Source organism: Danio rerio, chromosome 17 (assembly GCF_052040795.2).
Source record: "Danio rerio strain M-AB ecotype USA chromosome 17, GRCz13ab, whole genome shotgun sequence".
In the NCBI taxonomy this organism is placed as follows: Eukaryota; Metazoa; Chordata; class Actinopteri; order Cypriniformes; family Danionidae; genus Danio; species Danio rerio.
Genome location: NC_141037.1, coordinates 28,040,965 through 28,054,114, shown reverse-complemented (window position 1 = coordinate 28,054,114; position 13,150 = coordinate 28,040,965). Strand labels below are relative to the sequence as shown.

Genomic DNA, 13,150 nt, shown 5'->3' with positions numbered 1-13,150 from the left:
CAACATTTCTATAGAGATAAAGTTAAAAGATATAAGTTATAACTCATATATAAGAGTTATAAATAGTAAACCATGAATATGTATTCATATAAGGAAAGGTACAGAGTTAGCAATAAAGAATAGAGAGGGCATAAAATATAACATATTACAAAAAGGTATATAGTGAATAAAAAACAATCATACTATAACATTTAAGAATTTCAAATACATATAGACTAAGGGTGTCACGATCCTCCAAATCCTCGATTCGATTACATTTTCGATTCTAAAGGCACGATTCGATTCGATTTTCGATAATGAATAATTAATTAATTAATGACCAATTAATTATTTGTAGCCTACCGTTTAAACTACCTGACCTGCATGGTCTTTGTTTTACCCATAAACAAATCATACAGTAAATGAATAAAGGCAAGATACACACATAATTACCACCTGTCAATCACTTTTTCTGCGGGACTCGTGAATAGGCAGTGATCTGTGTCGTTAAAATGGCGTCGGTAAAAAAGACGCACAACCAACAGGAACCAGCCAACAGTATCTGAGGTGTTCGATAAAATGACTAAGTACAAGTGAGTGAAAGATTGAAGCAGTCCTCTGACTGCCTGGACCTGCTGTCTCGAGCGCAAGGCTGTATGTGCGTCTGTGTCTGTGTGGTCACGTGATGTGCATTTTCAGAGGTAGAGAGGAAGGAGGGCTGCTCAGAAATGCTACACGCCACTGTGGATGTCAAATCGTTGTCGTTCTAAAATGCCATTTAAAAACAAAGACAGTGTAAACAGGGCCTGAGTGTGTACTTTTTGCGAGCAGATTTGCAACGGGGGCGGGCGGAGGATCGCGATACCGGTGTTGTCTATCGGACGAACCGTACGTAATACGTACATAGCAGAGCTTGCAAAACTGTGTTTTTTTTGTCGACAACACGAACGTTGTCAACATAACTCACTGGAAATCCAAAATGTTTACACACCGGCGACTTCATTGAAAGAGGAGAGGGTTTAAGTTCTCTCGACGGGTCTCCTGCTTCTGCAGTTTAACAAGCACTTCAACAAGCCTGTTTTTTCCCGCTTGGCAAGCCAAGCGGACATGGGGGCGTGGCAGCATCGACGATTCTATTTTTTGACTCGATAATCGAAATTGAGCATAAATTTCAATCGATTTCATTTAAAAATCGAAATCGTGACACCCCTAATATAGACTACACCAGGGGTTTTTAAACTCGGTCCTGGAGGTCCGGTGTCCTGCAGATTTCAGCTCCTACTAGCCTCAACTCACCTGCAAGGATGTTTTTAAAAAGCCTAGTAAAAGCCCAGGTGTCTGATTGGGGTTGAAGCTAAAATCTGCAGGACACCGTAGTTCCAGGACCAAGATTTAGAACCCCTGGACTACATGGTACTACTATAGCTTAAAGCAGTGTTTCCCAAACCAGTTCCTGGAGGCAACCCAACAGTGCATATTTTGGATATCTCCCTTTGGATCTGATCCATTAACTTTAGGTTTTGGAGGCTCTTCCTGGCTGGTTCTCAATTCCAAGAACGCTGAGCACAGACTTGTGTTCTTGTGGAGATCGGTCTTACCAAGTTACCCCGGAAGAACAAACTCGGGACATCGTGAAAACAGAGAACGTGTCCTCTGAGAAATGAGATGCTGTGTTCTTCCCTGGTTCTTCATGATGGTCATATGACCTTCACACGTTTTTAATGGAAAATTACAGCATTCATCCAACGATTTATTGTTTTTCCCATTGTCAATATATATATACTATACACACAAAAAAATACAAATAAAATTTTAATATGAACTTCAGCAAATAAACACGCTGAATGTGTTTTTGCCTTTATAAAGATTTTAATATCAATGTTTACTTTCACCGTTTCATTTAGGGAAACTCCAGAGATAAATCTCTGAACTCTGAATAAACCTATATAAAATGATGCGCTTTCCACCTCCTTTATTCAGCCGTAATGACTTCTGGGACTTCTCGACTAAGTTTTGCGCTCAAGTCTGCATCGATGCGTCCTCGATATCAAGAACACATCCTGGAACTTAAAATCGTCCTCCGTTCTTGTAATCTTGAGTTTTGGAACTGAACTTTGGCAGTTGATGATGATGTTACACGAGAACACCAGGACGCAAGGCCACTGAAGAACGCATATTGACAAACAGCCCTTATGTTTTGATGAGTTGAGGTGTACTTGATTAGGGAGAGATTGAAAATGTGTACTGTTGGTGTGCCTCCAGGAACAGGGTTGGGAAACACTGCCTTAAAGTATGTGTAGTTTCCATGTTAAAAAACAAAAAAAACATGCTGGTTATATGAAGTACCAAAATGGATTAAGGTTAGGTTCAGGGGTATTTTGCTATAACACTCTATACCCAAAATAAATAGTTTTATAAATTTTATGTTTCTTATAAAATGTACTCTGTAGTCAGATTTGTGATAATGAAAACTATGAGAAAATAATTAAATATATATATTTGATTCTGTTGAAAAGAGCTGAATGGAGAACTTCAATCCATTTTGTGCTCTATCTAATACAATGTATGGTCTATAGACAATTTTACAGTCCTGTTTTACATATACAATATTCTTACTTTAATAATAATTACATAAACAGGGAAATAACTAGGCTCACACGGACTCTGCGCGCGAAGAATTCCGCAGATTTTCCGCAGAATTCCGCTTTTTTCTGCAGATTTTTAGCCCATTATTAATTCTGTTTATTTACTTGGGTAAATGTGTAAATCTGAATTTATTCAGTTTTTATTCAGTAATTTATTACTTTTTATTAATAATATATATTGAGTTTAAGTTATGATACTCCGCTGGATACTTCCAAAATAATTCCGCAGAAATCCACAGATTTTTACCAAAATTCGCCGCAGAAATAGCAAAAAACGTCCACAGATTTCATCTGGCCCTGGTAATAAGTAAGTTTAGGGACAGTACCTAGTTATTACCTAGTTTATGTAATGATTATGTTAAGAATATAATAGGACTATAAAATAAAATGCTACAAAGTATTTTTTATATCAAATAGATTCAGATCAAAACAGAATATTGTGTGTATAAAGTGTGTCATCTAATAGAGTAACTCTGCATATATACAGTGTGTCCTACTGCAGCTATACTTACCATCTGTGGCTTTCAGGCTGTAGACGAGACCAATAGCGAGATAGCCTTTAGCCCTGAATTCAGCCGCCTTCTCACCCATATCAATCACTATTTTAGCGAAGCGCTCACCTTCTTCCAGCTAAAACACACAAATACACACCCCATGTCATCACCTCCTCACTGTTCGTGGACAGTCTAACAGTAATGGATTTTCAGAGTCGTAAACAGGTCAGTGTCAGCTCTCCAGTTGATCTTGTGCATATTTCTCATGATTCCTCTTTCATTACCCAGTGCAGGTTTCCAATACACAGCTTGACGGCCAGCAGAGGAATGGTGGGATCGTCTGGCTTCAGTCTAATACACTCCTTCAGCACCTTCACTGCTCGAGCCGACTATATACACACACAAACACAGGCTTTTGAGTCATTTAGAGTCATTTATAGGTGATACAGAAGATCAAATGCAAGAGACCATTTCAGTTTCTCTGGATTTACTAGATGCGAGTCAAATGTTCAGATTTCCAACTCTAAATAAAATATCAAATTCCCTGACTTATAATGACTAAAAACCTGAATTTCACAACTCTGTGATTGCTGTAATTAAAGATGCTGTTCAAATTCTACATTGCTTTACATTAAGTAACATTATATCTACATATAGAAAGTGCTCATCTGGTGTGTGATACCTCAAATTGTCACAGACAAGGCACGGCAGTATGTGACTCGCTTTAGATGTGTTATGTGAAATTACTGCAATGCATATTCAGCCGAAGCCCATTTGAACAAGGCTATGTTTGTTGAATGATTTATTTTTAATGCTGCAGTTGAAGAGATCTCAATCGTTTTTCATGCTTTAGATTCATGCATCAAATATGATTAAGCAGGCTTTATATGGTTAAGAGGTAAACACTGTCTCACTTTGTTTCTTTAGTGATCCCTTGACATAAATTACAGAGACCAATGATTCTTGAGGTCAAAAAAATTTATGAAGAACTAATGTGTCATTTTAAAAAATATATATTTCATATTAAAACGCTGAAGAAATGCTGCAAATATTGTTTAACATTATGGGAAATTTCGAGAAAAGTTATTTTTGAATGTAATAATCATAAATGTTGCTAAATGGAAGATATAAATGTAATGGATTAATAAATATCATCATAACTTGGAAAAATAAAATTCTTGACGTTCAATGTCTGGAATAGACATGGGCCGTTACAAGATTTTGACGATATGATAACCTTGGGGGAAAAAAAAAAAAAAAAATCACAGTTTCACGAGTGATTACTGCTTTGAAATATGTTCTTGTTAAATGTCAGGGTAAAAAACAACAATATTTTCCCAAATTGAAATATTTTTTATTTTACATTATTTAACATTTGTTTTAAATATTTTTAAACAGTTAACATGTCAGGCTAAATAACTAAAATAAATCATTTATTTATGCGGTCTTCATTAATTTCAAAAACACAAATTTCTTTAAAACTTTAAGCATCTTTGGATATCTTTATATCTATTTTCATTAGATATAAAGTAAGCCATTGTTCAGATATTAAGCAGGCTTGGATGTTAGTTTATAAGCAATTTGTTTTTCAGATGTTTCCTGAATTATGGTCTGACTAGTAGCTTTTAATCTAGGGGGTCTTTTTCTGCTGAATATACCATTGCCCTAAAAAACTCAATAAAATAGTTGTAAAAAAAAACATGTAAAAATAAATTAAAAACACATTACATACGGTATAGCAGAACATTTTAATGGTTTTAAAACATTGACTTTTCAAAACCTTAAAACCGGTTACTGTTCCATGCTTAGTCTGGAATTGACCAATTTAAAATCCCATGCCATTTCTAAAATTCCTTGACATGTGGAAACTGTAAATGTTAATAAACGTTTATTCTACAAAGCTCCAATAACATTTCTGATAAATTTGGAATATAAGTGTTATTATTTAGAGCAATTTGTTTGTTTCATCAAAATGAAAACTGGTCAGAATAACTGAAACATAAACTTGAATTATACCTGTCAACATTGGGATGGAAAATACGGGATACTTTAATAGCAAACTTTTATTGAAAATAAAATAAAAGGTAAAATAAAATAAATGATAGACTATTAAAATCAATGGCCTATACATAAATTAATTAGTTATGTGAGAAATTAAAAACCTGTCCATTTTTATTCACTGTTTAAATATTGTTAAAAGTTACTAAAGTTATTTAGTGAAGAGCGGCAAATTTCTCATTTTGATACACTCTTGTGTTTGATAACAGACAAAACAAAATCATTTAATTACATTTGTAACTGTTTATGCTCATTTAAGTATAAACTATTTGTGTTTGAAACAAAATACGCCAGAACAGACATGTTTACATAGCCTATTAATAAGTGTATTGGTCTGTTTAAAAACTCACCCAAATCATAAAGTGTCCATTTTCACTTCTATCTAAAGTAGCTGATCTGGGAACAGTGTCTTTATAAGGAGCATGTCCGTCAGTCAGCACTGACACATGATTTGACTGTTTCAGAGGTTGCATAGGAAAGTCAACAGTCGACACATAGCAAATGTGGAAATAAAGTAAATGCGTTTTAATTTTAGTTTCCATTTTAATAATAATTTCGACGTGCTTTCAAGCCAAAACAAAGCAACAGCACAATTCTCTTGAACAGCTCTTTATTATATCACATTAATTATATCACATCTGAGATTGACTCTTTGATGCTACTTTCATTTTTCATAGAAAGATTAAAAATATGGGAAAAATACGGGAAAATACTTAAATGCGATGATAGAATGGTAAAATATGGGAGAATGCAGGCAAAAATTGGAGGGTTGACAGGTATGTAAAACATCTCTATTTTGTTGTCCAAATATTAATAAAAACATTTCTGAAAATGTTATTTTATGCCAAGAAAAGTATTTAAAAATATATATTTAATTTGGAAGAACTGTCAGTAGTTTCCAGAATAAAACTAACTAAAAACTGCAGATTCAGAGAATTCTTAACTGCCTGAAATTTTTATGAGCAAAAGAACTCTTGGTTTCACACACAGAAGACAAAAAAAGTCAAAACTAACCTTCCCAGCAGCCATGAGGGAGAGCGCTAGCTGGAACCAAAGATGAAACTCCTCAAAGGCAAACTTCATGGCTCTTTCAAGACACTGTGAAGAGGACACATAAGGATCACCTCAGATAGGATTTGAGAACAATTAGGACCCTCAACAGATACACAAACAAAGGTCAAGCACAGAGCCAGGCCATGTCTCCTGCTGCAGATTACCCACAGTGCCACAGGCTTTCTGCACGTCTCTGAGGTTTTACAGTTAATCACGCCAACAGCTTAGCACAGAGCAATTCATTGAGCAATTAGATCTATATAACAAACAGCAACTCAAACACACGACCCTGCAGAGGACACACACACAAAATATGACAGACTCCTGGGGCCCGGTGATTGCACAACCATAAAATCCTTGAATATAAAAGACACAGCAAAAGTTATGCTGAGTCCAACATTAGCAACAACAGCGTGATCAACAGATGGAGATGACAGAGAAAAATCTGTTCAGGTATGCTAATGAAAACATCACGCCACAAACCACAAACCACAAACCACAAACACACACACACACACACACACACACACACACACACACACACACACACACACACACACACACACACACACACACACACACACACACACACACACACACACACACACACACACACACACACACACACGCGCACACACGATGTTCTTTGTTGGGCTGGTTTGTCTTAAATAGGCCATGCTTTATATATTTAAAAAAACAAACAAGGAAAAAACAAGGACACTTATTTCAGGCTAAAAGAAAACTTTAAGTAGAAAGTTAAATGTGGTTTAATTATGACAAATTTGTGACAAGCAAACTTTGGCTTTACTTCTGAAACTGGGTTAGTTCTAAATCAATCAATCAATCAATCAATCAATCAATGTCTGTCAGTCAGTCAGTCAGTCAGTCAGTCTGTCTGTCTGTCTACACTACATAAAAAGTCTTGTTGTCAATCACAGTTGTAAGAACAGCAAATAATAACTTGACTTATTGCATTCCAATCATCACAAATACTGCAGAAGACCTATTGGAACCTGCATGGACCCAAGATTCTCACAGATATTAGTCAATTTTGGGAAAGGAAAAGTCTTGGTTTGGGGTTACATTCAATATTCAATATTGTGTGAGAGATCTGCAGAGTGAATGGCAACATCAACAGCCTGAGGTTTCAAGATATTTGTGCTGTCCATTACATTACAAACCACAGAAGGGGGTAAATTCTTTAGCAGGATAGCGCTCCTTCTCATATTTCAGCCTCCACATCAAAGTTCCTGAAAGCAAAGAATTTCAAGGTGCTCCAGGATTGGCCAGCCCATTCACCAGACATGAACAATATTGGATGCATGTCTGGGGTAAGATGGAGGAGGAGGCATTGAAGATGAATCCAAATAATCTTGATGAACTCTTTGAGTCCTGCAAGAACACTTTCTCTGCCATTCCAGATGACTTTATCAATGAGTTACTTGTGTCACTGCAGAGATGTATAGATGCAGTCCTCCAAGCTCATGGGAGTCATACACTATATTAATTCTTTTTCCACTGTACCATGACTTTATATTCTGCTGAACAAAAAATCAAGTCACTTCTGATAGGCGACAAGACTTTTTTCCATGTAGTCTGTCTATCTATCCATCCATCCAACTATCTACCTACCTACCTACCTACCTATCCACCAATCCATCCATCATAATATTACATTTAATGCATAAAAAGCCTAATATTAATACAAACAATAATATAACAACAAATTTAATCATTGTCGTTTGGGATTTTGACCAAGTGGAAGTTAAATTTTAGATATTATGACATAATTCCCATTTTGGTTCATCCATAATATGTTATGTTATGTTATTTTATATGTTATTTGTAGGCCCACACAGAATCATTGCGCACAGAAATCCACAGATTTTCAGCCCATCGAGTTTATATATTATTTACATGTGTAAATGTGTGTAAATATATATTTTTTCCGTTTATATTTATATTTAGTCATTTCACTAATATTATTGTGATATAATAATAGTAATATTAAAATGTTTATATGATTTATTCACAATACTGTTCGGAAAGTAATATTTTCTGTCTTTTAATAGATACGTTTTATGAGACTTGCTTTGTTTACCAATGGACCAGTCGATCTAATTGGATTTGCATAGTAAACATTAAATAAATGTTAAAAAGGTGTTATTTTTTATTTCATATATATAGTTTTTAGTTAGGGTACTCCTAAAATTACTACGCATAAATCTGCTGATTTTTTACAAAATTTTCTGCAGAAATAGCAAAAAGCAGATTCTGTCTGGCCCTAGTTATACGTTACGTTACGTTATGCCGTTATGAGAAAATGGAATAATAGACCACGGAGAGTAAACCCCTTGAGTGTGTATTATCTAATAATCCACAGTTAAAACTTTCAGACTACAGTTCATCAATACAATCCACTGTTGCTAAATCCAAAGCATAACTTTAGAACTAATAATAAAGGCTTGTTACACGCTCCCAAACTGGCATACAGACTGTCAATAATTTCCAGACAAGTCCCAGACACACACATTCACACAAAAAGAGGGTAGTCTACAGCACAGGTCTGGTCTTGTTACCACAGCAACTATACCAGGAGGTGCACCGAGTATTTCTGAACAGAACCTCACCTCTGAGAGCATCTCATACTGTCCCCGACGGCCCAGTGCGATGGTCAGCAGGTCGTACACCAAAGAGGCACTCTGGAGGCTGATTATTCTGTCATTATTGTGTTCGGGGATTCGACTCAAAACAGCGTCTCTGTTAGCCTATAAACAATGTTGAAATGAATAAACACATTTCCTGCATCACACTACTGTTCAAAATTTAAGGTAGGCAGATATTTTATATGTGAGAAAAATGTATCCTTTTTTAAATATGGATTTATATTCAAAATGAATCTTTAGCAGCGAGATATTATTCTCCAGTGTAATACTCAAAATCCTTCAGAAAACATTGTAATGTGCTGATTTAACCAATTAAACATTCTTCCGGATTTTTAATTAACAGGATGTTCATTTGAAATACAATGTTCTGTAACATTACCCAGCTACTCTGCAGTATTAAAATCTTATTTCCAGTGAAAAAAAGCACCATTTGATCGCACTGTGCCAGACTACAAACTCATTACGGCTGAACTCAAACCCTGTAATGTTGAACAGTCGGTTTAAAGAAATCTGAAGAAAAGCCACATGAGCGAGAGACTCAATAGGAGTTTCTGCTGTGCTCAAGCTAAAGGCATCTCGGATTTTTCAGCTCTGCTTTCAGTACTATAATAATAGGCCTTTCATAAGGTAAAACCTGCAGTGTCAGGCTTCATTTACATATTCAGACGGTCACGCAACTTTTACTTCTACTCACCATAGACTCGCTGATTAACAACAGAAGTAAAGCCTCCTCTGTGTTCTCCTGAGGACAAAACAAACTAGAGAGAAAGGGAAAAGGATTATCATGATTTTTTTTTTTCCATCAGTGAAGCATATTTTTAAAATCTGTTCTTTCCTTTTTTATGTTGGGGATGATAGAGCAACCATACGTTCTTCAAAAATGGTTATGTTTAAATCAGTATTCTCCACACTCGGTCCTGGAGGGCCAGTGTCCTGGAGAGTTTAGGTCCAACCCTAATCAAACACACCTGAATCATCTAATTAAGCTCTTGCTCGATATACTAGAAACTTACTGGCAGGTGTGTTGAGGCAAGTTAGAGCTGAACTCAGCAGGACACCGCCCCTCCAGGACTGAGTCTGGACACCCCTGGTTTAAATGCACCCAAATAATCAGTTTGTAATCGGATTGATGATTCATTCAAAAACAAAAACATTTTCAAAACATGATTCGACTGAGATCAATCTAATTGAAATTTCCAATGAATTGGAAAGGGAGTTTATTGTTTAGTTAATTCAATAAAACAGCAAAAAATGACCATGTAAACATTTTAATCTGATTTGAGTACTTATTTAATTGTACTTCAGAAGACTCATTAGCCCACGCATGATTTCATGAATGCAGGGTTAGGCATGTAAAACCGCTGGCTATGTTTTTTTTAATTTGGCTGCTTAATGAAGCACAATACTTTAGAAACGTGTTGTAACCTAAATATAAGTTTAAATTCAGGGTGTCTGCAGGTTTTATCAAGTCAAATGTAAGCCTTTTTAAGACCCTTTTAAGACCATTATGAATGAAATTGACATATACAGAGTTAAATATCAAGGATTTTTTTTTTCTAATGGCCGAGTTGATCTTTTGCTTTCCACAAGAACAACAAAAACAAATGTAGTTAATCCTTAGCCATATATTTTAACGTGTCAAAACAAGAAAACTCTAGTTGTATACTTTTTCTCTTCAATTTAATGACAAGTTTAACCTTGTTAAAAGTATATTTATTACGGACACAATTACAAGAATGATCAAACATATATATTTGATAGCTTTTTGTTCAAATGGATTGAGTATTTAACTCCTATTCGACCATCTGGATTTCTGTAATAAAACCATAAGTTCCATACCTGTTTATAAGTATTATTTCTACTCGTTCTTATTTCCGTAAATAGCTTTTATATAAATGGATAATCATGTAAAGCACAGGTGTTAAATCCAGTTCCTGGAGTGCAGCAGCTCTGCTCAGTTTAGTTCCAACCCTGCTTCAACACACTTAACTGTAGATTCAAACAAGCCTGAAGGACTTAATTAGTTTGATCAATGATCAGGTGTGTTTACTTAGGGTTAAAGCTAAACTGTGCAAACCTGCGGCCCTTTGGGAACTGGATTTGACACCCGTGATGTAAAGTTTTATTGATATAGATTTCTGGTGACTGGACGGATTTAAGACCTGTTTAAAATGATTTAAGACATAAAACAGAATATATGTGTCCATTTAAGGCCAAAATATTCAGTTTACAAAATTTAAGACATTTTAAGACTTTTTAAGACCCCGTGGACACACTGAAATTAGCCTTAGAAATACTTTAACTAAAATAAAATTAAGTAAAAGTAAAACATCAGAAATTTCAATCAGAAAAAATTTTATCTAAGAACATCTGGAGAGAAACAATAAAATGCCAAAATGAGATAATTGACACTGTGGAAATTGTTATAATTATAATATATCATTTGCATAGCTTAAAGCACTTTAGAAATAGCAGACTTGACAACAGGCTAAAAATATATTAATTTTTATGTTTAAAGGAACAATACAGCTTTTGAAAATAAACTCAATTTAGTAGTCTATTAGATTTAAACAGTTGACTTGATCTATTCAGACGATTTCTTGTTCTGGTGAAATCACTTTTAGCTTAGCATAATGAAATGAAACGAATGTGAACAACATTTCATAAAAAAAATTTTTTTTTTAAAAGTTGATAAATTTTCTATGTAAAGCTTGAATCTTTTGTAGTTACACTGTGTAATAAAACTGACAGATAACGAGAAATTACTATTTTCTAAACCAAATTTGCAAGAAACTATGCTCTCACTGGTGTAATAGTCAAGAAACTCTGCAGTACCATGGCTGCACAAGGCGAAGGGATATTACGACGCCCATGAGAATGGGCTACTCCGAATGGGCATTGAAGCTTACATATTTTGCTTGAATTAACTTTTATATTGGTTTGTGTTTAACAAAGAAATTTTTTAATCAAAATTTTGGTGCATTCGAATGAATCACTGAATACAGATTGACAGTATACAGATGAGAGAAGACAAATCTAGCTTTGAGAGCTGGAGATGTTCCATACTTCTCTCCTGAGTAGATGCGCGGCCGGCGACTTAGGGCATAGTCCTTGGTGTGTGGGCTGTGTCTGAGTGGGTCGTCCAGGGGCGATTGGTTAGGAGGGTCTTCCAATGGGTTCCAGTAACTCTGTTCACACATGCCCCTCAGCAGGATCTCTGCCAGCTGCCTGGCAATAGTCTAAACAAACAGCATACACAAACAAATGACTTTGTCTTAAATTTGTGGTTCTTACCTAGGAGGCAAGGGCCCACTAACATACTTAAATTAAGCTTAAAAAATAATAAAAAATATAAACAAAGAGGAAATATCCCATGATTTTTCTGTTTTTAAAAATCTCGGTCCCCCAATACCTTTCAATAAATAGCAATAATTATATAATTTTTTGATGATTTTCTTTTCTTTTCTAAATTTTGGATCACTTGCATTTCTCAAGTTTATTCTTTTTTACGATTAATCTCTGATTTGTATATACTGAAAGTAAATAATATATATTTATATTTTAAATAAATATAACATGTATATAATAATGTACATATGCCTCTATTATATATTGTTATATATCAGTAATACTGAAGTTTTCCCCCATATTTGGACATTTTATTTTAACAAAAGCTACTTGAACTACTACTACCACTAACATTGAACACATTATGTATATAAAATCACTACCTTAATTTGATGGGAACAACAAAAAGTAACACTTTAAAATAATGGTCCAGTTAATGTTAGTTAATGTATTTACTAATATAAACTATGTATGAATAATCTTGTAAAGCATTTATTATTCATAGTTTAACATTACCTAATGCATTATTAAAATCCAAAATTGCGCTTGTTAACATTAGTAAATGCACAGTGAGTTAACACGAACTAGCGTTATTTAATTTACATATCAATAACTAACGTTAACGAAGGTAAATAAATACCATAGTAATTGTATTACTAATTGTTGGTTCATTTTACGATAACTAACATTCCCTAATAGACCATTATTTTAAAGTGTTGCCCAGAAAAATACAAATTATATTCAATTAATCATAAACAAGTGGAAAAGTCATGAAGTAGTTTAAAAATTTCAAAATGTTGAAATATCATTATTATAATTAGTGCAATATACTGACACTGGTACTAACAGAGAAGTGAGAGGCCTTTGAATTTCATCTTAGATAAAGGAGGACTTTGGAGTGACAAAG

General features: G+C 34.6%; 1 protein-coding gene across 7 annotated transcripts in view; it reads right to left on the bottom strand.

Annotated features, from left to right (window-relative positions):
- The window catches only part of ttc7b (tetratricopeptide repeat domain 7B), a 79,742-nt gene that overhangs the window by 39,923 nt on the left and 26,669 nt on the right, over positions 1 to 13,150 (bottom strand). For all 7 annotated transcript variants that reach the window (XR_015512704.1, XM_087289348.1, XM_087289349.1 and 4 more), the window contains 6 exon segments: positions 11,962 to 12,134; positions 9,590 to 9,653; positions 8,860 to 8,997; positions 6,191 to 6,274; positions 3,403 to 3,507; positions 3,137 to 3,254 (listed from right to left, as the gene is read on the bottom strand). Coding sequence is in view for 6 of the 7 variants with exons in the window: in XM_087289348.1 (XP_087145474.1) it covers positions 3,137 to 3,254; positions 3,403 to 3,507; positions 6,191 to 6,274; positions 8,860 to 8,997; positions 9,590 to 9,653; positions 11,962 to 12,134 (682 nt within the window). In the remaining variant the exon portion in view is untranslated.